At 40.6% G+C, this 18564-nt stretch overlaps 1 protein-coding gene across 12 annotated transcripts in view; it reads right to left on the bottom strand.

Moving 5' to 3' along the window:
* Positions 1-18564, bottom strand: part of DTNA (dystrobrevin alpha) — a 218615-nt gene that overhangs the window by 48365 nt on the left and 151686 nt on the right. For 10 of the 12 annotated variants that reach the window (XM_057365000.1, XM_057365001.1, XM_057365004.1 and 7 more), the window contains 6 exons: positions 16500-16713; positions 11600-11685; positions 9945-10099; positions 5627-5732; positions 3547-3713; positions 865-989 (listed from right to left, as the gene is read on the bottom strand). In XM_057365000.1, coding sequence (XP_057220983.1) covers positions 865-989; positions 3547-3713; positions 5627-5732; positions 9945-10099; positions 11600-11685; positions 16500-16713 — 853 coding nt within the window. The remainder of the gene's footprint in view (positions 1-864; positions 990-3546; positions 3714-5626; positions 5733-9944; positions 10100-11599; positions 11686-16499; positions 16714-18564) is intronic. The other 2 variants (XR_008965274.1, XM_057365009.1) reach the window with 1 other exon arrangement.

Here is an 18564-nt window from a genome sequence, read left to right as displayed (position 1 = left end):
TTTAAAGACAGTATTTTTGGAATGTTTCTTCCAAGTTAATTTCTTGTACCTTTTTTCTAAACAATGTCTTGATTTTTCCTTAAGTCTATGGAATTTTTATTTTTTTTTAAGGAGCCAGGATGATAAATGAGAAAATCTGAGCAAATTCCACTATGGATGGTGGGCATACTGTAGGGGGAAAAATCATCCAAAGAGGTAATTTCCCCACCCTGCACAAATTCCTTTTCTTTCTGCTTTGTGTTTCTTGACTCCTGCAGAAAAAAAGTAGTAACATGCTACTACAACAAAAAATAATCTTGTTTTCTCAACATATCAAGACATAAGGATAACAGACTCTTTTCAAGTGATTTAGCAGTTCAAGACACACTTTTTATGCAGACTCATACAGTTCTTCAGGGCTGGGTGAAACCATGGCTCCTCTGAAGTCAGTGMGAACTTTGACTCTCATTTTGACAAAATTGGCCTGATTTCACTTTTCTCTGGTGCCTTGTGTCAAGACATACCTGTGATACACTGAAGTTAAGAGTCTCTAGATGACAGAACTGATATTCTCAGCATCAATACATCCCAAAGTGCTGAAACTCCATGAAATTGCATGGACATGTCTTGAGGAGAATGGGGATATTCCAATGKTGTATCCCAGCATTTGACTGTATGTACACATCCCAATGATTTTTCAAATGAAGTCACACCAAAAGAACACTTTTACACTCAATACCCCTACCAGCAAATYTGCACTTGTGATGCATTGAGCTGGACAGGCCACATCTGCCTTCTGCCTTGTTCAGAGCCATAGTAACTACACATGGTGCAAGCAACTCCTACAACAAAGCTTATTTTTGTCTACAGCACACAGATACTTACACAATATGAGCCAAGTTTAGAGGTTTTTCAGGCTGGTCAGGGAACATTGGGTGCAAAGGTTCACGGCTGGAAGCACAGCTTAAAGACTTGCTAAGTGCATTAGTTAGCTTCTTAGCAGGTGATTTCTGGGAGGAACAAGGAAGGTAGAGGTAATGTGGACAAATAAGGTGCATACTGTTTCTGCTACAGGAAGCACAAAACAACGGGAAGCTCTAACAGCTCAGTACCTATGGACTGACATCCCCCTTGCCCCCCTCCCATTCAAAAAGTCTGGTAAGGCAAAGAGTGCTCTGTCTGAGGAAAGATTACAGTTATCTTCAGCAGCCTTTAGAGCAGGCTGAGGGGTGTATCTACAGGGACAGTTGCTGTGGCTTTTTTGTAATGCGGTACTCAGGCAGTGTTGAACAAAGAACAGCACAGTTTGTGCCCCYTGGAGATGGAGACGGCTTGTACCTCACAGTTTGGGAGTGCAAGGAGAACAGATCTGAATATGCTTTTCCCTCTAGACACACTGAACAGGACAATTTCCCCCACAGATATGGGCCAGGCACAAGGCTGCTCTGTTCTTTCCCCTCACTACCATTTCCTTTCTCACCTCCAGTACCCTGTACTGTTTAGCTGCTATTATAAAGCTCCTTTTCCACATCCTGTGGCCACTGGCCACTGGGAAATGCGAGACATGGGCATGCCAAGAATTGGCCCACTGTGGCAACAGCACTTTAAAAGAGGCTGACGTACTATCACTGACCCTGAAAGATGGGGAGGGTCTGTGCAAGAAGCATAATTTTCACCAGTGTGTCAAAAAAATAAACCCAACTCAAAAAAACTCCCACCTCAAAACCCCAAAAAACAACAAACCCACAAAAAAATGCCACCACCAAAAAAACCCACAACCCAGTATTTTCTGCTTTCTGTTTTGTTTGGAGACTATGCAGTTAAGGAGTAAAMTCCCCTTCTAAGGAAGGACTTTGATATCTAGGGTGTCTTCAAGGCTGCATGAGGGATTCTCAGCGAATKCAACTCAGCTCTCTGTGATTCACCTTCTCTGCCAGGAAAAGAGGATCAGTGATCCTTACACTGTCTCCTTTCTCCAAAACACTGCTCTACAGGCTGAAATTCAAAAATCTTTTTGGAATTTGACAGAAAGGGTTTTGTATTTGTGCATACCCATCCTSCATGGACTTATGATTGTCATCAAGTCCATAATGAAATATTTCTATTACMGAAATCCAACCTAAATATGTAAAGTTCAAGCTCTTTCTCTTCCATTATAAATGYAATTTCACTCTGAATTGAGAACAGTTGATTTCCACTGCACCCATGAACACTTCCAATCTGCATTTGGAGCTCGATACTGATGCATTATGGAGAACGYTAATCAGGTTTGAACAAATCCTAATGAATGCTACAGAAAGGCAATTTCAAACTTGAAGCAAAACATTTCTTTCTGGCAAGGAAACATTTGAAAGCACTAGGCATGTGGTCACATTTTTATCTTCCACTGAGCAGAAATCTAAAGTTTTCCAATTACTTCCTACCTATAATTACAGCTCCCTGGCTACAGCAAAAAATGGATTTTATAGCACAAATTGCTTGCTAGGAATGGAGTCGAGCTACATAGTGGGCACTTTCCTACTCAGATACTAAACTCCAGCCATTTGTGTCTATGCAACAAGCAGCAATTAGGACCCACAAAAACAATTATAGACTCAGGTCTGCTGGAATACAGTACAGGGCTGCTGCATGACTGGCATACAGAGCAAACCATGTCAAATTTAACCCTTGCCTGTTCCATCAATAGAAAATGAGATTAGAAGTATTAAGTATAAAATGAGTATTAGAAGTATTAAGCTTCAGAACTTTGTTAAAAAATAGACATGAAGCACTGTACAAAGGGGAGCTGTTGCTATATGCATAATTTTCTTCTTATTTTTTTTTAAGAATATACTTTTGAAATATTTGAGACTAATTAGGTATCTTCTGCTTATCTCTGGATTGGAACCCCGAAAGATTTACATGCTCTGTGACCAAGYGGTTCTGCTGGGGCTCTGCTCCAGTCCAGAGAGAGCTGAGTCCCCAGGTCTCATGCCCTTCACAGAAGGTCAAGGTTCCAGCAGCTGTTGGTACTTCTCTTTCAGCTTAGAAAAAACACTGCATTATTCAGATCAATAAGAAAAAGACTGAAGTGAGCTTTTCTCCGTAGTAAACACTACTGTGGATCTAAGCCTGAGACCACGCTCAAATCTACAGTGCCAGGATCATCCCAAATGCTCCGCATATGCTGCAGCCACTCAACTGAAAATATTGATGAATGAGCATTAAGTATTCATCATTTCATTTACACGTAGCCAAATAGAGCAAGCCAATGAYGACTTTACCGTGAGTCCTGTGGGAACGGGAGAAGCTGCCATGAGCCTGGCGCCCTGCTGCCAGCCCCTCCTGCGCTGCCCTCACTGCGGCACACACCGTCACAGGCGCCCCAGATCCTCACCCAGAAAASACCATTCCCACCTCCACGCTCTCCTGATGGCTCCCAAGGCCGGAGCCTCCCAGACAGGATCACTAATCCAAAGTGTCAGCCCGGCTCCCCCGAGCCAGACAGCTGCCCAGAGCTGTGGCTGGGGGCTTCTCCGATGGCTGGAGGGCAAAGCAGTCTGCAGCGAGGCAGGAGCCTTCCCTTACCCATGACGTGTACTCTTTCATTTGGTGCTGGTTGCTGTGGGAACCGCTGGCATGGCCCCTCCAGAAACAGTCCTGACAGAGCTGGTAATTGTGACACTGCTGGCAGCGGTAGCGAAACCCCATCATGCTCTCGCTGTGGCAGTAGGAACACTCGACGGGGTGGAAGACTGTGAGGGAGAAAGAAATGGTGAGCTGTAAAAAAACACCCAGCAAAAGTTTATGGACAAAATCTCAAACTGAAGGCTGTTCCCTTCTTTGTTTAAAGCAATCTGCAGCGTTGTGTGTTACTGACAGCTCTGACCTGTGAAAATGGAGCAACCTGTGCTGAGTCATGGGCAACACTTCCCACGTTGGGCACCAAACCCTCTTTCATTTCTGAACTGGTATCYGTACCTCCTGCTCACAGCAGCAAAAAATGTGCTCAGTGTCTAACAGAATACATGACAGAGTCCAGAGGAGGGCCACAAAGATGAGGGYTCTCCTATGAAGATACTCTGAGACAGTTGCTCAGCCTGGAGAAGAGAAAKCTCCAAGGAGTCCTTAGAGCAGCTTTCCAGTACCTAAAGGGGCTACAAGGGAGCTGGAGAGAGACTTTTGACAAGGGCATGTAGTGACAGGACAAGGAGGAATGGCTTTAAATTGAAAGAGAGTAGTTTAGGTTAGATACTAGGGAAAAACTCCTTACTGTGAGGGTGATGAAGCWCTAGAACAGGTTGCCCAGAGAAGTTGTGCATGTCCCATCCCTGGAAATGTTCCAAGGCCAGATTGGATAGGGATTTGAGCAACCTGGAAGGTGTCCCTTTTGGGGAATTGGAATTCGATGCTATGTAAGGTCCCTTTCAACCCAAACTATTCTATCCTAGAGGAAATTCATATGTGGGAAAATCTACTGAAGCTGTGCTACTGGGAGAAGCTGAGGTCAAATTCAGGAGTATGACTACCGAAAGGATGAAAGTGTACTTAGACATGTTATTGTCTGTTAATTACTGCTCTGTCTCATCTGTATAAYTGTTGTCATTTAGGTACCTACACATGGAGTTGAACACTTGTCTTTGGATGCTTAGATTTGGAAAGTTGGCCACTGGAGGGACCGGTGTGGTCCTGTTCTCTGTTGAGCAGCAGAGAGTGGCAAGGATGCAAGTCACTGAGGATGCTAAAGCACCAACTGAGACACTTTGAAGCACCTTTCTGGCCATGGTGCTACTTCTGTTCTTCTTACCCTGCTACAGCATGTATCCAATTTACCACAGAGTACTGAACATCCCCTKGTTCCCAGGCACCTTCTGCCTTTCTGTCATAAGGTTCAGTCTGGGAGAATTTGGATCGGTGCTGAATGCGTCGGGGGTTTAATTCCTTGCCAGAATTTTGCAGCAGGAAGGGTTACTGCTCTAGGCTAGGAAACACTGGTGAGGGAGAGAGATGGATGGTAAGAGCTTGCAAAGTTGGGATAGATAGCTTGCTCAGTAGCTAAAAAGTGTTGGGAACATCACCTCATCCATCTTAGTGCCTTTCAGTGGAAGACGGATTTGTTTAGAAAAAGAACACATACGACTTTTCCTCCTTTTCCTTTTATCTCCAAAAATGGTCACACACCATCCACATGGGACTTCCTCTTCAGAGGATATGGTCTGGCAGTGTAGACTTAAGAGGATATCCTTCCTAAGGACCTTTTGGCTGTTTTGCACTGCACTGGACACCTCCTGCCAAGAATATTGCATGAATGGAAACCATCAAGCTGTTCCTTCTCTGCTGCCATATGTCATAGCTAATAAAAGTTGTGGTCTTGGTAGTTTACCAAATGTAAGTGTGTGAATGGATCCAGTCCCATTGCTCTTTGCTTGCCCAGAGCACAGGAGGAGACATGATCAGGTTAACTTCCCGAACACAGCAAAATTTAAGCCATGTTCCTGGCTGAATGACCAACAGACTTCTTCAAATATTTTACCAGTCACCATAAAAATAGCACATGGAGTCAGTGTACCCAGCACAGTAGCTTTTACAAAACCATCTACAGAGTGCGAAAATCATCACACCAAAGTTTATTCTTGTAACTGTGTTTTGGCAGCRTCTCTTTACTCACCATTTTCAACATTTGCCAGTCGATGCAGAAGCGGTAACCACACTAGACACTGYGGCGGGGGATCAGACATGAGAGTATCCAAGAAAGTGTTTAATGTGACTTTTTTCTGCTCAAACAAGCAAACAAACATGCACAAAAAATCAGTAATTAGACATGTCAAAATTATTTTATCTTGTCTCTACAGAAACACTTGGGAATAACTTTTCAACACTGTTTGCCTGTAGCTCTGAATAACTAAAAAGAACAAGTGATACTAGCAAAGCTTTTCCAGACTATTTTTAGTTGGTACAATGATACAACTGATGACTAGCAGTCATTCTCACAAGGCTGGGTTGGAGACACTTATCTCCCACTCACTTCCAGACTCTCTTCTAGAGTCACTGCCTGAAGATGCTTTGTGATTAAGGGTGGCATTCAACTCTGCATGTTCTCATCTGCTTTGAGTATCGTGTGACAAGTACAAGTGCGTATAGGGTATCACTGTGTATGACCAATTTTCTAATGAAAAATCACTGCTGATGGTATTCCAAAACTGCAAATGAAAGAAAATGCTGGCAAGGGAGTACAAATTTGAAAGAAATACAGGGTAAGGAGAGACCACAATTGTTATTGTAATTTAAGAAACTATGCTTGTCTGAGGAGTGATGGCAACTAGTTATGGGTGAGCTCTGATTGTGGGATGACATGTTTGCATATACTCAGGGACAGCAACTGTTCCTAAACTCCTCACACCTTGAAGAACTTGGAGATACATGCCCCTTTAAATTTTGAAGAGATTTAAAACCTAAAATATCCCTGTTGATTTAAAAGTAAAAGTCTTAAGTTTCTTAGGTGTCTGGAAAAAGTAATCACAAATCTCAGTTCATTTGTTTTTTCAATCAGCAACTCAGTCTTCCTTAAATAAAATTTTAAGATGCAAAAAAATCGAGCCCTATTGAGAATATATGCAAATGTATTTTATAGACATACATATTTAAGTAGTATCCCCATATCCAAAGGGATGGCTAAATTTTCATATCTGATTGCATAAGCTGCTGCTTTAACTTGCTRAAGAAGTTAGGTTACCCCATAAAGAAGCTAAGCAGCAGTTATGCAGCAACATGTATCATCTCTGCGTGTTGTGGAATTCTTCTAAGAGCTGAGATTTCCAGATGGAGTATCTGTGCTCCATTTATAAACAATTATCACCAGATGTAAATAAAATACTTATTTCTCTTATACACTGAGTGATCAAYGGAAAAAACATCTCACACTGCAACAGTCTCAAGGATGAAATATTGCAAGGTATTTGGAAAGATATAAAGATGTTTGTCCCTAGGAGAAAATACCTCAGGCTACTGTGAAAATAGTCTTGATTCTTTAATGAACAGAAATAGCCATAATACGAGCTCTAAATCTCACTGGAATGCTACCATTCTCCAAAACAAGTGCACTGTGAAAGTCCAGTCAAACATTACCACCTACKTGTATGAATTATCTTCCCAACCATGGAGAGTGGATAACACTTCCCAAACAGACATCCTATGCTATRAGCATCAGCTTATAGCACAAAAGAGGATCTTTCTTTTGGAGATGTGGACTTCCTTTTCTGCTGTGGATGCTTGGTGTAGCTTTGCTGACCAACTGTGTTGTCTGCAGCAGAACTGAGCACATAGAGGGAAAAATAGGTGGAAGGAAGTCCAGGAAAAGAAGGGACCTCCAGTGCCCCACACTGCAGAGCTGAGCAGCCTTAGGACTCCCCTGTGCTCTCGAAGGGATGCACACAASCAGTCTAACAAGCAAACAGATGAGGAGACAGTAACAGCTCTTCCACAATGCAGTGGGCTTTTGAATGCAGCTRTAACTTTAAAATCTGATTGGCACCAAGTAAGGCAACTTAGCTTCAATGACAGCTTTATGGCCAAACTGCTCTGGTGATCACTGATTTTATGGATTAGAGAAAGCAGTGTCCCTTAAAAGGACACCATCAGAGCAATTTCCATACATTTTCCTCCTGCAATTTTCTTTCAGCTGCTGGGAAAGTTGAAACTGAAAATTGTTTTCTAAATATACACCACACACAGATGGAGTCTAGGTTTGTGGAATAACACTTAGACAAGTGCTAAGAAAATGAAGTTAGTGTCTATCTTTTTAGTTTGGAATTAAAAAAAAAAATTAAAAAGTGGTTTTTACAATAATAACAATACTATTCAATGCAAATACAGCATAACATCACATCAATCCTACCTACGGGGGGAAGTGGTGATGATAAAACTCCTTTTTGAGCCACAGACTTGTAYTCTGAAACATTAAGTTACTTGCTCTGGCATGTCTGTCCCACAAATTTTCTGATGAGGAAACACTGTTGTTTCTACTTTGAATAGCCACTGGATCTMGCAGTGGCTCACAGACAGGGGAAAATACATGGTTTTATCAAATAAACCAGTACAAYGTGGAATAATAAAACATTTCTGCAATAGGAAAAATCCCTTCASATGTAAACTGAAATGGATTTGACACCATGAGCAGATAATTCCCAGCATTTTTTTCTTTCCCTGAAATCGAAGAATCTCTATATATCAGAGGGTTGAAAGGCTTATGGTAMGCAAGTGATCCATAGTGGGAATAACAAGGGAGAATGCCAAACTTATTCCAAGCTATCAGCCTCTGATAATGCTACATGCAACATAAGAGAGTGAAAGAAGGACTTACACGTGACTAAGACTGTAAATACCATTTATAAAGGTGTCGTAAAGATTTGRTTTTTTCAATCTTATTTCAAAACTCCGGTTCATCCCTAGCGAGGATGTAGTGAGAACTACATAAAGTCAATTTAAGTGAAATATTAGACTAGATATACAGGACTACTTGGCTGCCCCTGGATGCAAAACAGCAGCTTTGTAAACCTGCTGTGTATCTGCATCAGTCAAGAGACTTAATTCTTGTTAGCTCTAAGTGGAGCTTGTGAACAAAACCATCTAATGCTTGCTTGAAGATGTGGTTTCTAAAGGTACCTTAATGCATCTGGTCCACTCAGCTTGATGCAAACTCAAAGCAAGTACCATTTCTGATGGCTACTGAGATAAAAAAATGAGGCCCAAATCACATTTTTTCAGGAGAAGAAATTCCTTTTTTTCATCTGTAATAATAGCATGTCCAACATGCAAAGCTTGAATGCCCTGCTGCCATGCAAGAGCACTCCTTCATTATTTTAACACAAAACTACCAGAAATCACTTCACCCCATAAATTCTTCAACATAAGATGAAGTGCTGTTTTAAGTCTCCCTTTGTGAAACAAGACAAGTTTCACATATGCAAACATTACCATTTAAAATGAATTGGGAGATGATTCAATAAATGAATTTCAACATTGCCTTTCGGTTGACTGGAGTGCCTATTGATTAGTGATGAAACCAAGAGAATACAAAAAATGAGACCCTATTTTGCATGAAAATGACACTATTCCTGCTCCACTGATCTTAATTGTTCAACAGTATTYAGTTAGCAAATGAAAGGATAAAGAGAAGGAAAATACAACTTTATTTCTAACATTGTCCCAGTTTCAGCATATTCCCTTACTATATATTTATGGAATTATACAGTGTGATGTGTGGTAAGAGCCACAGGAATTCTCTCTTTCTCCACTGGAGAAGTGGACAATCAGCCATAATTATGGAATRTTTTTAAGAGCTATGTATTAGCTGAAGCCGAGGTACTGTACTCAGTGCACCTTTGGAGTCTGTTGAWTTGGGGACAAATCTTGTATTTTCTTCAGGTTAAATTAATTGCTTTCCTGATCCTATCTTACTGGTGTTACTGGTAAGAGACTGGAGATTTTCTAACACATACTGATTCTCATTTTCAAAAATGTTTTAAGGTGRTTTTCTTCTCATTCCTAAACTTGTGTGTCTATCACTGGGAGAACATGAAATTTGATTTTTTTGGTGGAACTTGAGCTTTATATGGAGAAGTTAGCCTTGTGTATTCTTATATCAACACCATCTAAGTGGAGTGGAAGATTGCACGTCTTGGGGTATAAATATATATATAGCCTAAAGGTATAAACGCAACAGGTACTTAAGTAGGAAGTTCCCTGATTTAGGAATGTGTAAGTCAAGACTCTGCTCTGAATCACTTTCTGACTAAGCCTCTCTCTCTGTGGTTATATGGGGAACCTATAGAGACCAGCTTCTTGTTGAACACCCAAAATCAGCAGATTGTACCTTCCCCCCCATCCAGCCTCACGTTTCCTGGGAAAACATGCACRTATGTGTGGGACAGGAAGAAAGTCTTGGCCTGCTCAGAGGGGTGACTGAGCTCCCRTGTCTCTTCATTTACCTGTTGTGAGAAACAGGATTTTGCTGACTGCTCAGTGTAACCAAACGAAGGCCCCTCGAAGACAGCAGTGGGCAGCTTGAGAACCTCACGCAGGAACATGTCATATCTGCCATAAACCATCACCCCGCTGGAGTCAGAAATCATGGAGAAAATATCTGAGGGTGGAAAAGWACAAAAGAACACAGCATCTTCAGTGTGAGCTACAGATTTGCTCTGAGCTCAGTAGCATCTGATTTGAAACAGAAGTACTAAACGTGTTTGGCTTAAGGAAAGCTCCATTATTACTACATCTTTAATTCTAATTGCTTTCAATAGAAAATAAGAGGAATCATTTGCATATTAAGAAGTAGCTGATTCTATTACTAAAACATTCCTGATTTTTTTTCTTTGTGTGTRGTCATTTTTAAGCAAAGCCTGATGCGTGGCATGAGGCAGTAATTTAATCAGATAAGAAGGCTCTGATTTGACAAGATACGCTACATCAGCTTTTTGCCTACTGCCAGCTTACCATGTCAKATCAAAATCTTGACAATGGGTTCATTAAGTCAGTTATTATTGTCTTGGACATCCAAAGCACTGAAGGTCTTGCAAATGCATTACTTTTCATTCTTCTCCCTTTTTTTTATGTATAAAAATATCACACTWTTATTATTGCAGAGATGCCAGTTTGTCAGCCGTTACTTCTCTGMTTGTTTAAAATTATCCTCTGCTTAGCAGGAGATCTCTGACTAAGGAACATTTATTGTTTTTCAGGCTGTCATGTCAGGTGCTTCATTTCCAGGAACCTGGAAGGGAAATTCTGACAACAGGACTCTGGGACTGCTGACCCAAAAAATCATCATGGTACTCCAGCCTTTCAGTGGATGGACCCAGCTCTTATTCTTAAAGCAGCTTAGGGAACAAATGGTGCTGAATTTATAATTTATAACTTTAGTCCAGTCTGTATTTCAATTTCTACATAGAAATAATGTATTTTAAAATGACACAAATCYGGAAGACTAAACCAGCACCTGGGATTTCTACTTGTCTACTCTAATAAACAGTAATTCCTAAACTCAGTTTTCTTGGGCTGAGGTAGAAKGCCGAGGGGAATCTGAAGGTTTTATGGACAAAAAGTCTGGAAAATGGTGTTCTGGACCTGACCTACAGAGATCATATGACTAAACAGAAAGTCTTTCATTGCAGCTACAAGTAAACTATGCCTTTGCTATTGGGAAATTGGGAATAAATCCTATGAAATGAGAATCTGTTCACCAAAATACGTGGCATAAGAATGCCTTATGGAAGAAAATATAAATAGTACATAAATACATTGTTCTTCTAGGTGTGGCAAGACAGATGTTATTAAAAATAATCAGAAGAAATGATTAAATGATGCTTCATGATGTTGAGGAACTTATCTGTATTTCAAATTCAATAATCCAAATGGGAAAAAAAATAAAACCCACCAATAAAACCTCAATATATGCAATTTGTCTTAAAAAAACTTCAGTGTGAAGTTCAAYCGATCATTTAGTGGGATTTACTTGGAGATATATATAGTGCAACTCCCAAACCCAGCTATGAAACTGTAACTTATCCTAATTCCCTCTTTTCTACTGCACCGTTATTTCTCCAGCACTAATAATTTTTAACAGGTGAAAAAAGTCACTTACATCTTAATTTGTCCATGATTTTTCCTCCACAAAGAGTTGCCAAGGCCATCTTGACAGCAAAAACAGAAATTTTACCATGTCCTTCCCTGTTCAAAAGCAGAAAGTAGACATATATGTCCATTTTATGAGACTGTTAATTTAAAATGTGTATTTGTGAAACAYTTCCCTTATTGTAATGCACAATATATGTGGATTGACATACAGAGAAATGAGACCTTTAAAAAGAAAGTTTGTTTTGTGGGAACACACATCAGCACATCTGCAAAGATCTCAAGAGCAGATTTTTTATGTATATGAAGCTCAGTATTAAACTGTTTATCTCATTATATACKACAGTGATAATTATTACTACTATTTGTGAAACAGTAGCACTGGAAGATACCTATCACAGTGATGGTTTCCATAAGGGCATAGGGAATCTTTTGGACCCAGAAGACTGGAAGTTAAAAAATCAACACTGGGAACAAAAGAGCAGAAAGCGCTCACACCATTACACAAAATTCATCTGTACCTGTCAGTAGGTCCTGACAACTGCCTTTTGATACACCTGAAATTAAACACCTGGACCCCAAAGCCTTTAAGAAGGACTCTGCTGAAAAATGGGGAATATGCCTGCATCCAGAATGAGCAAAGGACATTTGTTGTGATACAGAGAAGYTCTGTCCCTGGTTTGTTCAAGATGAGGCTGCACCTGGCTCTCTATGTTCAACTTAAAATGCATAATGCTATWTAACCCCAAATGCACCCAGGGGTTTGCCCTGGGGCAAAAAGGCACATGGCCAACTCTTYCCCCAAATGTCTAGAAGCATGCAATGGCTTAACTTTAATATTACTCTTGCTATCCTCATTACCCTTCTGCAACCATGATGGTCCCCAGTAATTACAGAAACCCTGGTTTATTTGAGCTACGTGAGTAAAACGTGACTTCACACACTGCATGGCACACTTAGCCCCCAAAACACCTATCAGCCCCAATTTAGTGTTCAGTCCCTTTTCAAAGATGAGCAAGAACATGTTCTAAGTTCATCTGCTTCTTAATGTTAATTTTCTTGATTACAAAAGGTGAAATGTGTTTTTTTTCTTGGAATTCTCTGAATCTTACTATAAGGCAGGAAGAGTCCAGAGTTGTATTGGAGCACTTCTATCCATCATCCAAATTCCTTGGCATTACTACACAGCTTCCCACATGAATTAATAATCTTAATTAATGACATCAGTGAGAAAATGTCATCGTGCTTTTAAAAAGAGACAACTAATATTTGTGAACGTAGCAAAATGGCAGCCATGCTTCCTTCTAAATTCTACTGATGGYATTAATGACAGGGCTAGATAATAACGTTTTGTGCTAGGTTTATGGAAACAGTTTCTGTGATCTTCAGTCTATTCTACCAGGGAGCATAATGTTTATGAGAGATTTCTCATTTAACGTATATAGTCATGTCCTATGTAAAATGGTCTAACTGCACTGCAATGGTAGTATAGAGAAATTTAGCTCTTCATCAATATTTCTAAAATTATTGTGTTCACTGTCACTCACAATTTTAAGGAATAAAATTGTGTCTGATCAGAACTGAAAGATAAACTGATTGTGGAACAACACACAGCCTGCCACTATGTCTTTTTCTGTGCTAATCCCAAAGCAGACTAACACAGTAACACATAAGGCAGACACGAATGGTGTACTCAGATCTGTACATTGACGCATGCTCCATACTTCCCTGCTATGTTCATTAAGTCACTCAGACTTTACAGAATGAGTCAGTTCCCTAAGCTTGACTAGCTAATAACCTTTAAAGTTTATTGATTTTGATTTAGTTCTAGGTCAGTGTAACCCATAATTCTAAATATTAATTCTAATTATCCTTTACACTCATTTAAAATTCTGCTTTTTGCCAGAAGATCTATTAGAAATACAGGTGAAAAGTAATAAATTTACTACTTCAGTATTTAAGGAAAAAATCTTTACTATGTTCTTTAATGCTCACTTTTGTGCACACTTTCTTTTTCATTACATTGAGTTCCTTTTGACTGGCTTCATAAGATTAAAATCACAGTGTACAGATTTCCAGACTACTGTGTTTCCATCCTTTGTTGTTTGGATTCTGATTTGTGTAAACCAGACTTAGCCCTGCTATGGCTGAGAATGTGGTCCTTTTGTATTCTTTTTGTGCGTGCTACCCTTTAGACCCTTAGGAATTTTTCTGCACTGTTTCATCATGAGGTTTCCATCTGCCTTTAAAAGAGTTGTTATACTAAAAAAAAAAAAGAAGCTAAGTAGAAGCAATAGCATTATTAAGGAGCAATGGAAGATTTAGAGATTAAAAAAAAGCTCATGTGGAAGTGCTTCAGATTTAAATTATTTTTCCCAGGAGGTTTAGTTACGTTTACTAATAGGATTATATTCTTGCATGGCAGACACATATCAACTTGGCTTCAGTTTTCCACCCTAGAGCCATTGGCTTTTCCCATTCTCAAACGGTTACAGAACAGARGAACAGAAAGAGGAAAGATTTCATTTATCTCTTCAATCTCTCCGTCTGGCTGATTAGTTTTGACACCGTATTTTGCATCGGTCATTTGTATTCCTAAAAGCATCACAAGATCCACTATAACCCCAATTTGCCCTCCAAATATCTATGTCTGTGCTCTGTGTGTGTGTGTGTGTGCATGTACACGCATGCATATTTAAATACATGTGATTTAAATACATCATCATAAAATCATGATGAACAGACAGGCTAACAGGGCCTAAGACTGGCCAATATCACTGGGATCCAGCAGTGCCCTGAGCCATGGCTAAACACTACAGATGCCCTTGACTGGCAGCACTGGGGCCTCACAGGGTTTGCTGTGCACAAGCAAATGCTGAAGCCGTGGCTCACAGCAGCAGCAAGATCTCAGCAGAAGTCGGCACTGCCTGAAAGCAGCTTTGGACTGGCGAATGTAAAGAGAAATGAATTTTATTAGTGGAAATAGGAGAAGACAGAAAATATTTTGATTTTATATAGCACCCCTCTTACTGAGGTTACTCTTCAGATCCAGAAAAAAAAGCACTAGAAGCATAAATGATGTCAAAAGCAAACCTTGAAGCTGATGTGCACTTAGCAACAACACAGGATGGAGTACTTAGGAAAGGGAATGATGGCCAGGGTTGAAGGCTATCTCCTACTGCTTGGAGAAAATAAGGCAACAAATAATACATGCTTTTAGACAGCAGAGCAGAACAGAGGGTTTTCTCTTCTAATCCATAGCTGCAGAGAGAGACAGCCTGAAGCAAGGAAACCCCAGAGACTGCCCGACAAAATCCACAGACCATGACCCTCATCCCATACGTTTGATGTATTTCATATGGGGTGATAGGCAGCTATAGTCCCTATGTCTGACCCCAGAGCTGGGAGCCTCTTCCTAGGAATTCCTTGGGTGTCTCTGCCCTTCTGGGAAGTGCATCCCATGCACTCCACTCAGAGGCAGCACAACAGACTGAGCTGCTGCTTGACAAATGGAGTGAGGGTCACAGCTTCCTCACAGCTGGGGGGGCCTGAGGGGAGTCCAGAAACAGGTCATGAACCATAGCACATGGGATGTGTTCAGGGAAAGCAAAACCTTACCCCCTTAAAAACAGTCTCTGATTCCCTCCAGGGGACTAAATTCCTCTACTCCATTTTGCTACAAGCAGCCGTGTTGTGTAGCTGAGATCTTTACCCCTTTACAGTGAGCTACAAAAGAAGCACATGATCACAGGTCTTGCTTCCACAGTCCAGGGTCTTTTGCTGTGTTTACCAGCCAGGAAGCAGTTTGTGGCATGCAGCAATAAATGCATCTGGCCAGTTTCAGCATCCCTCAGTGCTCTTGTCACACCCACAATGGTATGAATTAAAACGCCCGTTCCTTCTTTTACTGCCCTTGAGGGGAGAAGAATATTCCTGAAGGCTATGATTTCACAATGGATTGGCTTCTTTTTTTCCCCTCGGAGGGGCCGGAGGAGAGGCTGAGTGCAGCCTTCTCATGTGGAACATCTACTTTTTCTCCCCGTTGCCATGGTGACTGAGCCACTGGCTGGTCTGGCACTGAGAGGTGCTCGGTGACTCCCAGTACCAGGGCAGCTAGAGAGAGGACTGGGAAGAGAGAGGGGAAGAGGGGCAGCAACCTTATTTTAATGTGTCATGGCCATTGTTTTCTGCCGGTGAATTTTCAAAAAATAATCCATAAAGTGACAACACCTGCATCTGTCAGACTTAACCACTGTTCTCAAATAACTCAATTTTGAGGACTGCAAATATTGCAGTACAGGTTGCCAACTGTGTATTCAGAAACTGGAATAAGTATACACACAATACTCGTTTACGCAAGTGGCTCGCTCTATCTCAAACTTGTTATTTTTGTAATATGAGTCCCATGCAGTAATAAACAACATGAATTTCATCACCTCCAGGTTTTTAATCCTATTTCTGTCGTGGTCTCAAAATCATGCTGCACTGGCATGAGCCAGAAAAAAAATTGCTTACAGCTGCAAGAACTTGCAGGGAAATGAGATCTTTCAAAATAATGAGCTATTAACCCATGGCACTGCTGCAGAGGCATTGCAGTGGTGTCAGCCACTGGTGTGTCAATAAACAACAAGCCAAATTAGAAGCGCATGTGAATTTGTTTCTGTAGATAATTCTTCTTTGATATAAACTGGAACAAGTCTGAGTAGCTGGATGAAAACACAGTTGTGCTGAATATGGCTGGAAAGAAGGGAAAGCAGAGGCCCTTAATTTAGATTGTCTCCCTAGTTAGCACTATTCACACTCATTATTTGAGGCAGAATTGAGCCTGTTCAATTGTTTTCCAAAGATATTTCTGGAGGAAGTAAAACCCTTTCAGCAGTCAGGAGAGGAGGGAAGAAAGGCAGACTTACGGATCAAAGGCCGCTAGCAGGAAGTTGAGCAGCAAGCTGATGGATTGCTCCACGTTGATCTGATGGGTCGTTGGCATGCGCTTGTTGAGCTGGTAGAAGATGGTCGAAATCACAGCTTCCAGGCGAGCCACGTTCAGCTCGATGCTGGGGTCCAGGTTGTTCAGGGCGTTTTCCCGCAACGCTTCTATCACATTCCAGATGTCCACCAGGTGCACTAGGGGACAGGACAGAAAGGCTCAGCTGGGAAAACGTGCTCCCGAAAGCAACTGAGACAAAGAGTCACCTCCTCCCACGGGGTGGGGAATAACACAACCATGTACAACATGCTGCATGAATAATTAAACAAATTAATGTGTTTTCTGTCACTGAGAATTTAATCTGGTGGATTAATTTAATCTGGGTGCATGAGCAAATAAAATTCAAATCCATTAATAAGCAAACCATATATTGATTATTACCAGTTATAAGGAGTACAACCTCAGCTCAGGAAATTATTCCTCATTGTATAAAGTATTCAAAAAAAAGTCTGTGTTTTACAGAAATCACTGAAAGGTAAACATATGCTAATTGTTTTTCTGAACCATGCCTTTCTGAATCCCCATTCAGAAATTACTCTTAGATATTAATTTGCATAGCAGATGGGCTTTTCAGAAGATCCTACAAATGGTAAGTGCTTATCACATACTGATATTTTGAAAATTCTTTTCAGCAATTTGTATGAAAAGCAAAATATTTTATAGAAACAGAATTGTAATTGAGTCAGGGTAGACAAGCTACATTTAAACAAATAACACATAATGAAGTAATCCRAAAGTCATATTTTGCATGTTCTAAATATATTTGTCAAATGATTTGTGAAATCTCTCTCTTTGATGAAGTCCTAGTCTAAGCTGAATTTGATGGGGGCTGTTTTTACCTACAAGGACAGCTTAAAGGACAATCTCTACTCACTCTTCATATTGTACCCACACAGAAATCTTATTTGTATGGCACTAGTATTGTGGCAGTAAGATTGGTTTGCTGTGGATTGCCCTTGCCAGAAGAGGTGGACTGTGCCAAWAATAAAGAAACCCCTACAGTAATTTAAAAATTGGACTTAGTTCAAACCTGAACTCAAAGATTCATCCCTTAATCTGATGCATTACYTACTGTCTGACTAAAGTGTCAATAAGAAACAAATCAGGAGGGCCAGGATGCAAATTTTCTTTTCTCACCAGAGAAACTGTGGCATAGTTCTCATTGCACAGCATGGTGATATGTCTTATGATGTATCAAGAGCGTATTGGCTTTATTTTTTTTTTTTTTTGGTGGATAAAGTAACTTAATTCTAATCCTCCTTATTATATTTTTACTTGATTGGTTTTCAGGTGCCATCTCCAACTGCAATGTGACATGATGGTCTGATGGCAGGGAAATGTAAGCTGATAGTAGATGGATAATGAAACGAGACAGTCATTTTACTTAGTCTGCAATTTTGCCCTATGATTGGGTTTCCCTTTTTTGTCTCAGGAATAAATAGCCTCCAACACCCTGCACTAGCAGTAAGGGCARAAAGGAAGACACACAATACAGATGAGCGGTAACAGCAGCAGCAGCTACTTTAGGGACTAGAAAGGTATTTTTCCACTTCTTCATGCTGTTCCCTAGCAAATGACTGTGAAAACCTAGAAGATACAGTTCCATTGTGACACCTAAATATTTATTTTATCACCTRGAAGATACAGTTCCATTGTGACAGCTAAGTATTTATTTTATCTTTGTATTAAAAAGTAAGTTCTATAGTCAACCTTGTATGCTGGCAGGTTGCCTTCAAAATATTATCCTGAATTAAGCTGATGTATAGGGTTTGCATGGTCAGTTTTTGGTAGTGGGAGGCTACAGGGGTGGCTTCTGTGAGAAGCYGCCAGAAGTTCCYCCCATGTCTGGCAGAGCCGATGCCAGATGGCTCCAGGATGGACCCACWGCTGGCCAAGGCTGGACTAAGCAGAAATGGTGTAACGCCTCTGGGATAAMATATTTAAGAAAAAGGAAAAAAGCTGTAMTTGCTGCCAGAGAATAGCAGGGC

The sequence above is a fragment of the Malurus melanocephalus genome, unplaced genomic scaffold (assembly GCF_030028575.1).
Source record: "Malurus melanocephalus ecotype Western Australia unplaced genomic scaffold, MMel_1.1 scaffold_46, whole genome shotgun sequence".
Taxonomy (NCBI): domain Eukaryota; kingdom Metazoa; phylum Chordata; class Aves; order Passeriformes; family Maluridae; genus Malurus; species Malurus melanocephalus.
Note: the sequence above shows the minus strand (reverse complement) of the source record. Positions and strands in the feature narration are given on the sequence as shown.